The 18,248-nt window shown below is 30.9% G+C and overlaps 2 protein-coding genes across 3 annotated transcripts; one reads left to right on the forward strand and one right to left on the reverse strand.

The window, feature by feature from the left end:
- Window positions 1–844: 844 nt before the first annotated feature.
- LOC133316982 (gibberellin 2-beta-dioxygenase 8-like) lies at window positions 845–4,427 on the reverse strand. Its single transcript, XM_061518779.1, has 3 exons — window positions 3,976–4,427; window positions 1,728–2,052; window positions 845–1,171 (listed from the first exon to the last, which is right to left on the reverse strand). Exons 1-3 carry the CDS (start codon window positions 4,419–4,421, stop codon window positions 950–952), a joined length of 993 nt encoding a protein of 330 aa, XP_061374763.1. The 5' UTR covers window positions 4,422–4,427; the 3' UTR covers window positions 845–949.
- A 3,538-nt stretch (window positions 4,428–7,965) lies between these two features.
- Window positions 7,966–10,662, forward strand: LOC133316945 (PHD finger-like domain-containing protein 5A). Of its 2 annotated transcripts, none has more exons than XM_061518749.1 (2): window positions 7,966–8,116; window positions 10,013–10,660. In XM_061518749.1, the coding sequence occupies exon 2, from the start codon at window positions 10,063–10,065 to the stop codon at window positions 10,393–10,395; it is 333 nt and encodes a 110-aa protein (XP_061374733.1). In that variant the 5' UTR covers window positions 7,966–8,116; window positions 10,013–10,062; the 3' UTR covers window positions 10,396–10,660. The 2 variants fall into 2 exon arrangements, with proteins under 2 accessions (XP_061374733.1, XP_061374738.1); XM_061518754.1 differs by having other exon boundaries at window positions 7,983–8,116; window positions 10,022–10,662.
- Window positions 10,663–18,248: the final 7,586 nt, after the last annotated feature.

Here is an 18,248-nt window from a genome sequence, read left to right on the forward strand (position 1 = left end):
ATATTTTCATTGAATATTAAGAAAATTTTGAATCTGAAATTTTGGGTTTAATTACATGAAATTTTAGAAAATTTCTTAAATTTTTTTCAATCGATACATTGAAACCTTAAATTGCTTTGGGGCTTTTGAGAAACAAGCTTTTAGTTATCTATTGACACAAAAATTGTTTGAAATCGTTTCCTATATTGAAGGAATTTCGTTCATGAACGTATTGTTACGAAATATAGGGTTCATATTATGAAAGTTTCAATCTTTCTTTAAATTGATATTGTTTCATTGATGTAAAACAAAAATAATACGAAAGTTCCCATGTTATTTTTTCACTGATTTATGTTATTTTTAATACAAAAAGCATATTTTTGTGCCAAGAAAAATCGCGACTCATAGCTTGAAAAATCACTTTTTAAACTTCCAAAATTTCTCAAAAATGGCTCAAAATATGTTATTTTTGAGATATATTATATTAAAATCTCGTTGGTTTGTTGTTTCTGGGTTATTTTGCGATGAAAATCGCTCAAAAATATGCTATTTTTTTTAGTTTGGACGAAGCTCTCATGACGGAACCCAATTTCGAGAAGTCAACCTACCAAAGGAAGAAGAAAACACTACAATAGAAGAATCTCAATAAATCCTAGGGGTTGTGGTAAGATTGTGAGAGAGACATCTTATTTATATTTTTCACTAAAAAGTCTCACAAAATCTACACCAATACAAAATTCATTAAAATCATTGGATTTTTGAATACCACGAGATTGTGATTCCATTGTTTAAAATCCTAATTGAATACCAACAGATTTGGACGGATTCTAAAATAATCCTTTAAAATCCTAATCGAATACCACGTGACTTTTTTTCAATCCATTAAAATCCTAATCGAATACCATCGGATTTTTTTGTCCAAAAACAATCCATTAAAATCCTTTGAAATCTCAATCCAATACAAGTTCCCTTAATTGAGTTGAAATCTTGCAAGCCCAACTTTATAGCCAAGGACCTTGACATCTTGTTGCACTTGTGCTCTGAACTCATTGTAGGTAAAGGGCTTGTACTTTGAGCTCTCAATTACAACGTCTTCATCAGGGAATACAAAGTAGCATATTGAGATCCTCTCTTTATGATTGTCCACCTTCACTCTGTGTGACACACTCTTGTATATGTCATTGCTTATTGCCTAAAACAAAATATCCATTCCGAAGAATCACTTCAAAATACAATTCATTATTAATATCACTATAAGAATAACACTTTTCACTGATATATATAACCCTCTTTGCAATTATGCATTATGCTAGCGAGTGTGGGGTGAAAATAATCCTTGTACGCAGTTTTATTCTGCATAATTGAAAAGAGTATTATATATATATATATATATATATATATATATATATATATATATATATATATATTCATTTTTCTGCAGTCAATGTAGATAAATAGATAAGTTATCTACATTGAGCCAAAAATGACGTTATTTTGGAGCGAAAATCAAGGTATTTTTGTAATTATAATTTATTTCAGGGTTATAATAGTCTACCTAATTATAATTTTTTAATTTTTCAACCCAAAACGACGTCGTTTTGAGAGTGAATGTAGATAACTTATCTACATTCACCGTAGAAACATTAAATCCATATATATATATATATATATATATATATATATATATATATATAAAAAAAAAAATAATAATAATAATAATAATAATATAATAATAATAGGATTTGAACCTGCATCATGTCTCCAAGGTTGACAATCAATGTGTTGGAAATGGGCTTTACAGTTAGCCATTGATCATCTTTTAGCACCTGAAGTCCACTCACTTCATCATCTTGGTTTAATATGGACAAGACTGAGCTATCTGTATGCGCCTCCATGCCCCAACCAACATTTGTATCACAACAATGTGGGTAGCGATAGATACGCACCATTCCTGTGTTCTTTGATAGATAAGAGTTTGAGGGTTTCATATTCAAGTCAAGTTTCTTCACCATAGCTTCGAACAAAGTTGAAGCGATTCTTGATAGATGGGTTCCGTAGTCCATTAGTAGAAGTCTTGAAAAGCAAACACACACGCCTTGTTAATCAACTTTGAGCACAAATTACATGATTGGCTTACAATCGGATACATAATCAATTCAGTGATTCGACATGTTGAATCAATTCATTTTTTTTTCTTTTTGATAAACCACATATATCTGCAATCTTGTTCGGGACGGATTCAGAATTGAGCACATGCTCTCACCCCATTTACTAAGCTCTAGTGCTTCAACTGAGTTATAATTTAATCACGTTGAATCAATTTTAAAATGGATTCTTTCATGTTAAAATTTCACATCATCTAGTCATGTCAAAATGTTGGACACCACTTATTTAATGTCAATAAAAAAAAGAGATAAACACGGAATTTTCATAAACCACATGAAATTTTAAAATGTTTGATTTTTTAAAACATTAGGTTCATTTGATCCCAACCTATATAGACTTTCACCAGATTACAGATACATGTCCAATCATCTTATTCAAGCATAACTCAAGTGATTTTTACGGAACCATATCAGTCCGGCCATAAACGTTTAAACGTCATATGAAGATTGGTTGACATGTCAAAATACCTTTCATAACTAATTATATCAGGTACTTTAAGGCCATATATCTTGTCCTCGTTGTCAAGACAATTTCTAAAAAGGATGTTATAATTCATAGGACATTTTTACCAAACTATTAACTCGGCTAATTTTTTTATGATATGATTCAAACTTGACCTTCAATTAAACAATGGCCTGCAATTTGAAGGGATGATAAAGATAGATATATAATTACTAAGCTTTGCCTATTTGTTTTGTATTCAATATATATGTAAAAAACAATCTCGACCCAAAATCTTAATGTGTCGGAGGTGAGAATCAAATTCGTGATCTTATGATCAGTGAGACTCTAATATCATGTAAAGAACTATTTCAACTCAAAATCGTAAGGTGTTGGGTGATGACCTTTTTAATGATATTTATATTACTCTAAGGTTTTGATTTTAGATGGTTTTTTACAATAAATATATAAGGAATTATGAAATGAAAAACTGTACCGTACCACTTAGTCTTGTTGGTCTTCAATTAATTAATTAATTTAGATTATAAAAAATTAAATATTTTTTACATCCATAAAAAAAAACATTTATTCACATCTCACACCCGGAATAAGGGAAAAAAAAACTTATCCTATCCTAAAGTACCTTTTCCATATTTGTCAATTTTTACACAATACAAAATTTAGCAAAAATAAAATAAAATTAACGTTTAGTCAAACTTGTTCCATAAAAAGGATTTTCTCCTTTCTTTTTGTCATCCCCACTCATAATTTATTAGGTTGAACTTGGACCAATTAGATTAGGCAAACCCTATGTTGCTTATCATCTTTTTAGCAAAAAGACTTTAAAATCACTTTCTTCACCTAGCTCTACCCATATGGTAGCATTTGTGCCTACATGTACAATAATTTAAGTGATGAGACTAATACCTTAATTGCTTTCAAATGAAAACATGTAAACAGATGTGACTGAAAGTAATGTTCCTATAATCGGTCTCTTTATTTTGTCCAATTTTTGTTGGTATTTCACATCTAAACAAGGAAACTTCACGTCTATCAAATCAGATAATCAATCTCCATGGAATTGCACTTATCCAATTCGTCGAAGCAACCTTCATGCAGTGCCATTATTGCACACCAAGCAAACGCATACTCTAAAAAAAAAAGTAACTAATGTATTTTTGAGAATTTTAATATAAAATTATTAATATAAATGTTATTTATAAACTTAAGTTGTTGAATTGAATTAGTTGCATTATTTTTTTTTAATTAAATAGACACAAAGGTTTTCCAAGAAAGAAACAAAAAATAATAAACAAAGGGAAAAATGCATAGAAAAATGATGAAGAAGACAAATAATAATAAATAATGATGGCCAATTTTTGTGCTTACCTTATGGACTCAAGCGTGGCAAGTTGAGAGTGGAAGTGAGAGAGTTGACTCAATGGCACGTTGAAACCTTCAACCAAATTGATATCTCCTGTTAAGGCTGTTCCAGATGGAGTTAGGGCAGGGGTACCCCAAAAGTATGCGACGGGGCTTGCAGTGCATGCATCTTGTTTAGATTCAAAGGACATAGAGAATAGTTCTTTGGCTAAGTCTTGAAGCTGTTTCAAAAGGGTTAATGGAACCCCATGGTTGACCAAACGGAACAGCCCCCAATCCTTACAAGCCTCATCGAACTTGTTCTTGTCTTGGTCTAAGCACTGAAGATCTATGACTGGCACAGGATCCGGATCCTGGATCGGGTCATTATTGTTAACCGGGTCTGGGTTAGGTGGTTGATAGTGGTGGTGTGGGTGGCGGAGAATGGGAGGATAGGACTCCAAGTTGTTCATTGTTGTGTGAAGCATATACACATTCGTCATTCATCATATGATGTTCATTATTTATTCAAGATTGGAGGCCCTCAAACCATATAATATAAATAAAATAAAATAAAATAATAATAATATTGTATTATATGATGGTATGGTACAGTGGTGGTGGGGGGGACCAAAATATGTACAAGTCGACAAGTGTCCATACGGCCCCCCTGCTGAAAGGTGGGTTTGTCAAGTGTTGGTCGTGGGGGCCACTGTACGCCCTTAGATTGGTGACTGGGGTTTGGTCCCTCCTGTACTCTAAAAAGTGTTCAACAGGGATGTTCATGGAATCATGGTTACTTGGGTAGGTTTAAGAGGTTAAGGATTCAATTTTGATATATATAGACAGGAAGAATATTCTTACTACTAAAATTTTCTATTACTAATTTATTACCTATCTAATCACCATTGAATCAAAGAGAGGATGCTAAAAAGTTTTTGAAAAAAGAGAAAATGTTGATCCAATGGTAATTAGATAGATAGTGAGTTGGTAGTAAAAAATTTTGGTAATAAGAATATCCCTCCTCATACAGAGGGAGGATATATATATATATGAGATTTATTATTTTTAAGTTACATAAGAAAAAATTTATCTCCTACACACACAAATTCAATATGGGTCCCACTTTATTTTTTTTCTCTTCCCTTAAAAGTGGACCCTACTTATACAAATGAGTAATTAGGAGATAATTATTATCTACTACATGAGAAAACTATTACCCTATATATATATATATATAGATTATCTTGGAACAGTGACTAAAATGCCACGTTTAGCCAAAAATTTTACCCAAATGTCACGAAAACAATATTTTTTATCAGACTGTCACGTGTCATAATTCGCTATCACTAGTAGCGAATTTCGTGGGCAATGATTTCGTGACACGTGGTCATATTGCAGACCAAATTCGCTACCAGTGGTAGCGAATTATGACACGTCAGCTTTTTTTTCTGCGAAAGTGTGCCACATGTCAAAAAATATTGGTGGACATAATTTGCTACCAGTCGTAGCGAATTATGCTTACGTGACAGTCTGATAAAAAGTACTATTCGCGTGTCATTTGGATAAATTTTTTGCCAAAAGGTGGGATTTTGGTCACTATTCCGATTATCTTTTCTTATGTCATTGAAGATAAGAGTATCTCCTGCAAAGACATTTTCAAATAGGTCCCACACTATAAAGAAAAGAGAAAAAAAAGAAAAAGAAATTGATGGCTCAAATTTTGAATAGTCTATGGCATGAGATAAACTTTCTTTAATAGCATAAGAAAAATATTACCTATATATATATATATATATATATATATATATATATATATATATATATATATATATATATAGTGTTCGCTTTTTCTGCAGTTACTGTAGATAAGTTATCTGCAATAAGCCCAATATGACGTCATTTTGGGGCTGAAATCATGATATTTTTGTAATTTTAATTTATTTCAGAGTTATAATAGTTTTTGTATTTATAATTTTTTAAGATTTCAATACCAAAACGACGTCGTTTTGTGAAAAATGCAGATAAATTATCTGCAGAAACATTTTCCTTATATATATATATAGGGAGATAATTATCTCATATTATATGAGATAAAGTAACGGGGTTCACTTTTTTTTCTTTTTTTCTTTTAAAAAAATAATAATAGATCCTATTATATTGTTTCTGTTGCATGAGATAATTATCTCATGCAACATGATATAAATAGATCTCATATATATATATATATATATATTTTTTTATTTACGCATGGGTGTCACATGGTGGGCGTGGCAAGTCGCGTATGGGTCTACGCTTTCAAGTTGCTCATAAGTGTAGTGCACGTTATGAAGCACGGATTCATTTGTGCACAAATCGCATAATTTTTTTCATAATGTGATTTGAATGTGCAAAATAATTAGATTTTGAATCAATTTGATAAAATATTTCTTTCTTACTTTTAAATGGGTCAAAACATATTTTTTATTTTTATTTTTTTAATATGGATTGGAGACTCTTCAAAATCATTTAAAAGTTTTGTGATTGTGAATAACTTTTTCTAAGAATATCTTTTGACTTGTAAGGTTAGAGAATTTTTATAGAGAAAAAAAAAAAGTTACAAGATCTAAAGATAGTTATCTGCATGAACTCCTAATTTGTCTTTTGAGATTTCAAATTTGTTATTGACACCCTAACTGATAATACTGTGGCCACCTTCTCTATTATTTCCCAAAATATAAAAGTAAAAGAGTTAAGGTAAGCAAATGAGTTGCTTTCATATTAGCACTGATTCGTGTGTTTGGATACGGACGCATCTGTGTACGTTGAAACTTTTTTATCAAAGAAAAACTGCTGCCTAGAGAATTTTATATTCAAGAAGTTATTTTTGTGAAAAAAATATTAAAGCCAATCCAAAGGTCTAACGGAGTCAGTAATATTTGGATTTTGGATTTTACACAAGTTCATATTTAGATTTATGTCATGCATATAGTGTTCATAAATTTCCATGAATTTGACTAAAATTCTTCTGAAGTCTTCATTTTAGGATATAATTTTACTTATGACGTTATATAATTGTACTCCATGTCAATACTAGTAGTTAAGTTTCACATGAATATAAATAGAGAAAAATATTTCTGCAGTTAATGTAAATAAGTTATCTGAATTTATTTTTAAAATAATGTTATTTTAAGATTGAAAGATTAAAAAATTATAATTATAAAGACAATAATAACCCTGAAATAAATTAAAATTATAAAAATACCATGATTTTTGTCCCAAAACAACGTCTTATTAGACTTATTATGGATAACTTATATGCATTAACAGCAGAAAAAGCGAACCTATATAAATATTAATTTTATGCTTCATGAAATATCTGCGTGTGTTAAAATTTTAATTTGAAATAAGCTTACGAAACGGACCTAGCTTGGCCCTCCGTTGCACGGACACGTAAAATTTTGTAAAATTTGCGTGTCGGACACGTGTCCAACACAGATACGTTTCGACACGCTCGGACACGCGTCCGACACGCGGTCAACATTTAGGGACACGCGGTCAACTCTCCGACACGTTCCGACACGTGGTCAATATTTAGGGACACGCAGTCAACATTTGGGGACACGCTCGGACACATTTTTTTTTTTAAATCTTAATTTTATTTTGTTAATTAAATATAAAAGAAATAATTTATAAATTAATTTTTTCATTTATGAAATTTGACATTAAAAATTAACAAAGTACGAAAAATTATTTTTATTTATATTTATGTTATGAAATGTAAATATTTGATTGGTTGACTTATAATGGATTCTTATATGTTTTAAATATAAATCATATTATATATATTAAAATTTTCATTTAATATCTAAACGTGTCCCAACGTGTCCAAATATGACATTTTTTAGAATTAACGTGTCGACATGTCGTGTCGTGTCCCGAGTCCGTATCCGTGCATCATTCCCAAGTAACAATGAATTATAGGGCCCGTGTTTTTGCGTTGGGCTTGGAAACATAATTGGTATGTCTGGATTGTTCTGAGAACTTCCGTTCCGTTCCGCTCTCTCTTTTATGCTCAATTCTCTCACTTTATTTCCTCCTCTTTCTCATTAGCTGCCACCACAACACAACGCTATTGTTCTGGGTTCAGGCGGAGCGACACCGTTTAATACTCCTCTTCTCAGCACAGGTTAGCTTTCCCCTTCTCTTCATCTTCTTCTTCTTCTTTCTATATCTCTCGTTGTGATTTTATTCCCTGCACTCTTTTTTTCCCCTCTTTTCTCAAGTGATGAATGCAACAAATTTTCATTTTTTTAATCAAATCTTTTTTTTTTTCAGTTTTCTGTTTCATTCTTAATGACCTTTCTTCCTTTATAGATTTGTTTCTGAATCAGTTATTTTTGTTGGGATTTGATCTCTCTTTTCGTTTAAGCAGTTCATTTTCTGTGTAGTTAGCATTTTTTTTATTTTATTTTTATGAATTTTAGGATTTTGTAGTAATCAATGTCATTGAATCAAGATGACCCATGTTTTCTATGAGTGAAAAGGGTTGATTTTGGGGGGTTGCAGCTGTTAATGGTCTTTAGTGACTAATGAGTCCCATGTTTTGCAATTCTATTTTCCAAATTAGAATTGTGAGATGGATATGGCATATTATTAGCATGTTTGTTATTCACACCTTTGTAAGAGTCTTCAATTTTCATCCTCCTAGTTGTATGGAATTTACTTTTGTTATTTCATTTGTCTTATGACTTAACATTGTATTGTTATAGATCTCTTGATGATGCTATACCAAATTGTTTTAAAGATATGGGAGAGTTTGGTGGGATGAGTAAGGTGTAGGTTCATTTATCATTATGCCATATTCGGATTTTGATTAAGTTCTAATTTTCTATAGGTTGAAGTTTTGACTTTGGATTCATGCTTGCTACATTAAAATTCATTTCTCTTTTCGATTCCCACCAACGAGCTTTCCCGACTTGGGATTAGTCTCATAGTCGACTCAAAGAGTAGAAGCTTGTGGGAATACCCGGGGGGTCGAGTTGCCTCAAAGAGATAATTAGGGTCGGTATATCAAAAAGAAAAAGAAAAATTAATTTTTCTTTTAAACGAGTGTTGTATTTGTTTTGGGCTCATGCTACTGAAAGGAAGACTACATGAACGGTAGAAAATATTGAAAAAACCAGTTATTGTAGCTAGAGCATGTTAGAGGTGTGAGTTTTTGGTAGTAGTCAGTAATATCAGACTCTCAATGAGGTTCCTATAGCATTGGGGTTATATGTCAAACAATTAATAGAGTGTGAAATTACTGTCTACTGAGCCTCTAATCCTACATGTAAAACATATTTCAAATTCAAACTACAGAAGAAACTAGTATATGTTGTATCCATCATCACATCAGGTACCTGAATTTTATGTTGGCTTTCCCCTTTGCCTTTGGGCGTGAGATATATGGTGTAAGCTATAATGGCTTTAACTATTTTATTGTTATAAGGCAAAGCTGAGCTGACCAGTTCATAGGCTTTGGAGTTCAAGGTTTATCAGCTTCCTAAGACTGAGCGTCCTTGCCCTTCTTACTTCGTATGGTTTTATGATATTTGTCTGAGGATAAGACGATAAGTTACAAAACTGGATTCTAGAGCCTGTAATGGAGGTTGTATGTTTGTCACTTTTGGTTGGCCTTATGCTGGCAATTTGGTAAGAAACAATATCATTCAATACTTGCTGTGCCACTTAATTATGCAGCGTGACATTAACTGGAAAATTGCAAGCTCTGTAATTCTTTAGGTTTTAGGGGTAGTCAGTTCTCTGTTCTGATTATTGGCTACTACCACAATCCATTTTCTTATGGAAAGGTCAAGATTGCGTTGTAGCTAATGTGAAGATGAGACTATTTAAGCCAATGATTCAAATAGATTTCCCATCCTTATGCTTTTTACATAATTGCTAGGGAATATTAGTTACAAAGCTTACAAAGAAGCTACCCCAATATTTTATTGCAAAATTTTGTGTTTATACCTCGTTTGCTAGAAGTAGTGTTTTGCTGATTTACTTTATAATTTGTTCAACTTTCGATTGTGGACAGTACTTGCAGGTTTTATAAATATATACAGCATCTAGCAGGTTGTTGAAAATATGGCCAAGCATCATCCTGATTTGATTATGTGCCGGAAGCAGCCAGGAATTGCCATTGGACGACTTTGTGAGAAATGTGATGGCAAGTGTGTGATATGTGACTCTTATGTGCGTCCTTGTACACTTGTCCGAGTTTGCGATGAATGCAACTATGGATCATTTCAGGGTCGATGTGTCATATGTGGAGGAGTAGGAATATCTGATGCCTACTACTGCAAGGAATGCACACAGCAGGAGAAAGATAGGGATGGTTGCCCCAAAATTGTTAATTTAGGGAGTGCCAAAACTGACCTATTCTATGAACGCAAAAAGTATGGTTTTAAGAAAAGATGATGAGGGTGAATTACTGAAATATTTGTATTTCTCTAAAACTTTTTTGGTTCATGTGTTTTACTGAGATATCAGAACCATAGGATTTGAGACCTTATGCGGGTAAACTTTTATCTGATGCAATTGTTGATGATACATGTGTATGACTAGTTGACTACTCATCATAGGATTAGCCAGTGTGGAAATATCAACTTGAACTACGATAAGACCATTGTTGTTTGTTTATTTAGCAACTTTTCATTGAGCTACCCCCTTCTCATTTTTATTTTATTTTTAATTTCCTGTTATCTTTTTTTTTTTTTTTTGGTATTGATTTCCTGTTATCTTTAGATTGAGGTTAACTGTGTTTTGTGCTTGTATTTATTACTTTTATTGATTGCTTTGGATTATTAAAATAAATGGCCTGATGAAATGTTATTAAAAGCAGAGATTCAAATACAGAGGGAGGATATGCTTTTAGTTGCTATTTGTTGAAGTTGACTGAGGTGATGATAGGGGAGATAATTTCGTTGTCTACGGCTTAAATGCTTTTCATGATTTTTCGAAAGGTTAATGAATCCCAATCCGTGATTTCTCAGTTTAGGGTTTGTTTTTTTTTAGATTTTTTTTTAGGAATTGATTGTAAAAGAATTAATTTGTGGAATTTGAAAAGAAGGGATAAGTTATTCTGTCTACTCTTAATTTGTCTATCTCTCTCAATATCATTAGATTACAATTTCATCTAACAATGGAGATTTATAGAATAAAATAAATTTTTTTATCTCTTTCTTTTTCTTCACTGCCTCCCACCCTTTCTCTTTTATCCTATTTTTCTCTATCGACGAAGACAGAGACAAGTCATTGTATTATAGAATTGTATTCAGTTTTCTTTTAAATAATAATGTGAAGATGCAACTCATTGTGTTGTGGAATTGTAGCAATTGAATTAGACAAACAAAAAAAATCGATTAATCAATTTGTGCCCACAATTTGTCCCTCTTTATTTTATTTGCTTTACATTTTGTAAGTTGCAGCACTGTTTGTTGCTATGATCAATAAGTCAGTGGTCAGTTTGTGATAATGTAATTGATTTTGACAAATCATCTGTCTGTGTCTCTAAGCAATAGAGAGAAAGGGGAGGAGAGGGAAAGGGTGAAAGACAATAAGAAAGAAAAGAGTAAAAGTTTATTTTATCCTGCAAATTTTCACTGTGGATGAGGTTATAATTGAGAGGTAAGCAAAAGTAGACAAATGAAAAGTACACAGAATAACATATCTATGAAAAGAATTGATAAAGTCCTTTTGCAATAAAGTCCATAAATTCTTCTTCCGAAGCTTCATCTTGTCTTAATTACTATCTATATAAACTTTTAATTGATCTTGATACTACTAATTCATTGTTATGAAGAAACAACTCAATTTCTCATGATATTTATCCTGTGTTATTTGTGAGAACAGATATTTCTCCAATTATTGCTAAATTCGATCATGAACCATAAACATATCAAAAATATAAGAGGCTACCTTCTTTTTTGTTGTATGTAAGGCTACCTTATTTTTAAGCAAAACAGGAGTAGGTGGCTTTATCACAGTAATTCAGCAAATATCAATTCATATATATGCTGTTGCTTATCAGAGTTTTTATTTTAAAAAATATTTGAAGAAAAAGTCTACCCAATTTTGAGCTATCTTACATGCCATAAATTGAAGCTAAACTTTAAAAGCAAAGTGACGCAGATGTAAGCTAAACTAGTTCTGAGTTCTCCTTGTCGGCGACTATTGAGAAAGCAAGAAACACAGATAAAGAGCATTGTGCTCATGATGGAAAATCTGCAATTATTCTCATTTTTTTAGAAATGAAAGTTAGCCAGGTATATATATACACTGCCATTACTGCTATTCTAACAAAACTGAATTCCGCAATTGGCGGGGAGTAAAAACTAACTTATGTAACTGATTCAATGGATTAACTACTTGACTATTCTATCAATTTGGGCTTGGACTGTTGTTATGCTTTGGGCTTTGGCTGGTCTATATCCTTGTGTAATATCCCCCGCAAGTTAGGTCGTGGATATTAAGGAGATCCAACTTGGAAGTGGCTTATTGGAACGGTGTGTTGGCCAATGGTTTAGTGAAAACATCGGCCAACTGTGCTGAAGAAGACACCGAAAGCAAGCGGAGAAGACCAGAATGAATACGTTCGCTAGTAACATGACAGTCTATTTCAATATATTTGGAATGTTCGTGGAAGGCTAGATTATGAGCCAAGTAGATGGCTGAATGATTGTCACAAAAGACCGAAGCAGCTTTATCCCAAGGAAGATGGAGATCCTGAAATAGGTGCTTCAGCCATTAGAGCTCATAGGAGAGAGATGCTAGTGCTCGGTACTCTGCTTCAGAAGAAGATCGAGACACGGTTGACTGTTTCTTGGACCGCTAAGCTACAAGAGATGATCCAATGAAGATACACATGCCTGAAACCGAACGACGAGTGTCAGGGCAGGATGCCCAGTCAGAATCGACAAACGCGCGAATCTAGAGATTCTCATTAGCAGGAAAGAAAATGCCAGTTGCTGGTGCACTCTTGATGTAGTGTAGAACACGGTGAGCAGCATTCTGATGTGTATCAAGTGGATAAGCAACAAATTGACTCAGTTGTTGGAACGCAAAACATAGGTCTGGATGAGTAGTGATGAGATAGAGAAGTCTGCTAATCAGGCAACGATATGAAGAAGCGTCAGACAGAGGTGAGCCAGTGGAGCGACTAAGTTGAACAATGCTATCCATAGGCATATTACAAGTTTTAGAAGCAAGAAAACCAGTGTCAGATAGGATTTCAAGGACATATTTGCATTGATTAAGCAAAATGCTACGAGTGGTGCGAGAGACTTTAAGACCCAAAAAATACTTGAGTGATCCCAGATCCTTAATACGGAACAGAGAATTAAGATAATCCTTTAAGCGGTGAATCTCAGAAGCGGAGTTCCCTGACAACACAATGGCATCCACATAAATTAAGAGAACGGTAAATGAGTCACCAGATTGAAACGTAAACATGGAGAGATCCACTTGTGCTTGAACATAACCAAGGGAAACCAGAGCTGAGGAGAGTTTACTATACCATTGGCGGCTGGCTTGTTTAAGTCCGTATAAAGACTTGTTCAGGCGACATGCTTGGTTTGGCTTGGATACAGGAAGACCTTGAAGGAGGGTCATGTAAACCTCCTCATTCAAGTCACCGTGTAAAAATGCATTGTCAACATCCAACTGTTCGAGGAGCCAGTCTTTGCTTGCAGCTATGGCGAGAAGAACGCCTATGGAAGTCAACTTGGCAACTGGTGAAAAGGTATCGAAGTAGTCAATGTCTTCGAGTTGAGTAAATCCTTTCGCTACCAAACGAGCCTTATACTTGGTAGCACTTTGCTCATGATAGAGAACATTGTGCTCGTGATGGAAAATCTGCAACTATTCTCATTTTTTTAGAAATGAAAGTTACACAGGTATATATACACTGCCATTACTGCTATTCTAACAAAAATGAATTCCGCAATTAGCGGGGAGTAAAAACTAACTTATCTAATTGATTTAACAGATTAACTACTTGACTATTCTATCATGATTTTGTCCACGTGTATATATTACATCAGCTGCATTCTTGGAGTTATCAGAGTTTTGGACTATTAATTTGGGCTTGGACTATTGTGCTTTGGGCTCTGGCTCGTCTGTATCCTTGTATAAAAGCGACTATAATGAATGTTGCCAATAAATGCGTGAGTGCTATTAGAAATGGAGCAATATATAGCAATAGCACTAAAACATATTCTTAAGTGAGTAAGTAAAATTTTAAGTAGCATTTAGTCTATGAAGTACCGACACTTCAAAAATCCTGATGTGTCGTGTCCGACACTTCCCGACACTCTCCGACACTCCGACACTTCCCGACACTCCAACTCGCGTTATAAAAATTCAAAAAAAGGTTCAAAGGTTGCGTTGCGTTGAGTTTTTCGTTCCAACTATTAGATTCGTTGGATTATGATTAACATTTTATTGAATTTAATATAAATATTTGGGATATCTTATGTTTCTTTACAAAATTAATGAATATTATAAGTTTAGTTTCATTTTTTTGTTAAATTATTGAATATTCAATATAATATACATTACATAAATTAAAAATATTACTTAATATCAAAACGTGTCCTAACGTGTCGAAATCTAATATTTTATAGAATTAACGTGTCGGAGTGTCGTGTCGTATCGTGTCACGTGTCCCGTGTCAGTGTCGGTGCTACATAGCATTTAGTTATGTATTAAAATGAGAAGAAATATAACATGAGTATATATTTAATGTATTTTAAAAATAAAACATTACAAAATATAATATTAAAAATTAATATATTTTAATTTCACTATAAAATAAAATGAGAACAAAAATTCAGACTTTGTTTTACCAAAACCCCAACTACCAAAGTGGTAAATTATTTGCATTAATAAATACTATGGAGTATGATCAATTTATATCGGAAGAAGAATAATGAGTTTCACATCAAATTTTAATCGTTAATTTTATTTTTATTTCACAATTTTAATTTATTAGTTATGTAAATATATATATATATATATATATATATATATATATATATATAATTAATGAATAAAATTAAGAATATGCCAATGATATACGATTGATCATTTTCTAGTATAATATTTACGGAAAAGTTCATAAATTTCCTGTAGTATTGTTTTGAATCACTTATATCCCTGTATTTTTTTTAATCACTTAACCTTCTGTGACTTTTTCCATCCACATATCATTTTAATTAACACCGTTAAAAAATTAACTAAGTATACATAGTCTACCCTTCATAGAAGAAGAAAATAAAGTGATATAAAAAAGAAAAATAAGACCAAATATCCTAATAACTTAGGACAGTTAATAAAAGACTAAAATAAAAATAAAAAAATCAAATGTGTCAAAATAAAATAAATGCATACAAAAAAGAAAAAAGAATAAGAATAAAAGAAGAAGAAAAAATAAGATCAAATATATTAAAAATCACAACAATGACATAAAAGACTAAAATTAAAAAAAAATGAAAATAGTCTAAATGAAAAAAAAAATATTGAAGACAAAAAAATTAGAAGATAAAATAAAGATACAAAAGAAATAGAATAAAAAGAAATCACTTATGAATTTCCAATCTTTTCTTTTCTTTTTTTCCTTTTTGTCATTGGTCTATTTTATTCTTTTTTATTTAAATATGTTTGGTCTATTTTTTTTCAATTTTTGGTCAGTCTTATTCTTATTTTTTCTTCGATTTTTTTTAGTCGTATGTCACCCTATCTACTAAAGATTTTCATAAAAAAAATTAAGAAAAAAGAGAGAATAAAATAGAGATACAAAAAATTCGAAACATATATATCTAAATTAAAGAAATAAATAGACTGCATACCAAAAAAATAAATGAATAAAAATAAATAGACCAAGGACAAAAAAAAATAGAAAAAAACTAAAAGCAAATATAGTGATTTCTTTTTTTTTTCTATTTCTTTATTTTTTTATACATATGTTATTTTTATTTAGACACATAACACATTTGATTTTTTTTGTTATTTTGTTATTTTAGTCTTTTATTAAGTGTTATAAGTTTTCACAATATTTGGTGTTAATTTCTTTTTTCTTTATCATTTTTTTTCCTTCTAAGAAGGGTAGAATAGTATAAGATGAAAAAAATCACAAGAAGTTAAGTGATTAAAAAAAAGTACAGATCCCCAGTACCACCTCTGGGAGGGGTTTAAAGCCTTAATCCTGGACACGCCCCGAATCGGATTAGTTGCGAAACAATGAACCGATTGAAATATTTCACAAAAAAAAAAAGTACGGAGGTATAGTGTAAGTGATTCAAAGCAATATCACAAGAATTTTTTTGAACTTTTCCCTAATATTTAAGATAAATATAAGAGTTTAATGTTTCTACAATGAATGCAGATAAGTTATTTAGATTCACTCCCTAAAATGACATCGTTTTGGATTGAAAGATTAAAAAATTATAATTACAAAATTAAAATTACAAAAATACCTTGATTCCGTCCCAAAACTATGTCATTTTGGATTCAATATAAATAATTTATTTGTATTCACTGCAAAAAAATCAACCCTAAATATAAATACAAAACTTACAACAAATTCCATATAGGTATATAACAAGGGAAAAATATTTCTGTAGTTACTGCAGATAGTTATCTGCATTTATTCTCAAAACGACGTCGTTTTGGTATTGAAATCTTAAAAAATTATAAATATAAAGATTATTATAACCATGCAATAAATTAAAATTACAAAAATACCATAATTTCCGCCCCAAAACGATGTCGTATTGGACTTACTGTAGATAACTTATCTGCATTAACTGCAGAAAAAGTGAACCCATATAACAAACATTATGTAAAATATTAATTTATGGATGAATTGAATTTTGAACATGAATCTTATAATCATCCACACTTGCCGCTAATAGTGTAATTATCATTTATTTATGATTTTGTAACCCCCACATTAATGGAGTATTAATTCTCTCATTTATGGTTATAATCTTATATATAACATTTTATTGCTTTTATTGGAAAACATTGGATGATCAAAATCAGAATCTCACCCTACTTTCCTCTAATTTCTAACTTTTTTTTAATCTCATTTTGTCTAACATAATTTGCTCTCATCCCCTCTATGTGAATTCTAATGATTTTTCATTAAAAAGTTTCTTCAGTTTCATGCCTTTTTTTATATTGATAATTTAATGAATTATATGTTTATTATTTATTGATTTTAATTTATTCGTTTTTTTTTTAACTAATAGACCATATAGCCTTTAAATTGAAAATTAACTAAATTACCATATTTTTTTAAGTTTCAAAACGAAAATGTGTTACAACTTATGAATGTGGATTAAAATTTTTTATTACAAAATAATACAAAATTATCGCGTGATTTAAACAGTATAATTTTCATTATCATTATTTTACAATAAAATTAAAAACAAGTATTAAAAAATAAACTTTACTATTTACAAGTGGTTGACTTTCGACAATAAATAAATTATCATGTGATTTAAACGAGGTAAATTGTACCATTATTTTACAATAAAATTAAATACAAGAATTAAAAATTCATTTTAAAAAAATTAAAAACTGTTTTACAAGTAGTCGACAATAAATAAATTATAATGTGATTTAAACAAGATAATTTTTATTATTATTTTATAATTAAATTAAATACAAGAATAAAAAATACATTTAAAAAAAATTAAAATATTGTTTTACAAGTGCTCGACAATAAGTAAAATATAATGTGATTTAAACAAGATATTTTTATTATTATTTTACAATAAAATTAAATACAAGAATTAAACAATTGTTTTACAAGTGATCGACATTAAATTAGAATGGGTAAAAAATAGTTTTTGCTTTTTTAAAATGAATATTTGAAAGTCGAACATTTATATCGTACAATCAATAAATATAGCCGTTTACATCCCAAGTGAACTTTTACGCAAGGGATTACGTAAGCAGTTATCATTAATAAATAGGCTTGGTGTTTGTATTTTTAAAGAATATAGAGTTGTGTGATTTTAAGTGAGAAAAAAACGCGAGAATGATTTTAAGTGAGAAAAAGACGCGAGAATAAAATCATGGGGAAAAATTAGTGATTTTTCTTAATTTAAATTTTAAATAAAAAATATTAATTTTTATCTTTCTCTTATTTAAAATAACAGAGCTCTATATTATTTAAAAGAACAAATAATTTCCCCTTAATAAATACTTGAAAACAGGGGAAAACACTAATAACGCAATTAAAAAATAAAAAGCGCAATAAACAC

The sequence above is a fragment of the Gastrolobium bilobum genome, unplaced genomic scaffold, assembly GCF_033153095.1.
Source record: "Gastrolobium bilobum isolate Gb01-03AN ecotype WA unplaced genomic scaffold, APGP_CSIRO_Gbil_v1 utg29767, whole genome shotgun sequence".
Classification (NCBI taxonomy): Eukaryota; Viridiplantae; Streptophyta; class Magnoliopsida; order Fabales; family Fabaceae; genus Gastrolobium; species Gastrolobium bilobum.

Coding starts and splice junctions, on each gene's coding strand:
- LOC133316982 (XM_061518779.1), bottom strand. CDS start 4,421: ATGAACAACTTGGAGTCCTATCCTCCCATTCTCCGCCACCCACACCAC. Junction 2,053..3,975: donor GCCACGCTTGAGTCCATAAG/GTAAGCACAAAA, acceptor TTGCTTTTCAAG/ACTTCTACTAATGGACTACG. Junction 1,172..1,727: donor ACCTTGGAGACATGATGCAG/GTTCAAATCCTA, acceptor ATTTTGTTTTAG/GCAATAAGCAATGACATATA.
- LOC133316945 (XM_061518749.1), top strand. CDS start 10,063: ATGGCCAAGCATCATCCTGATTTGATTATGTGCCGGAAGCAGCCAGGA.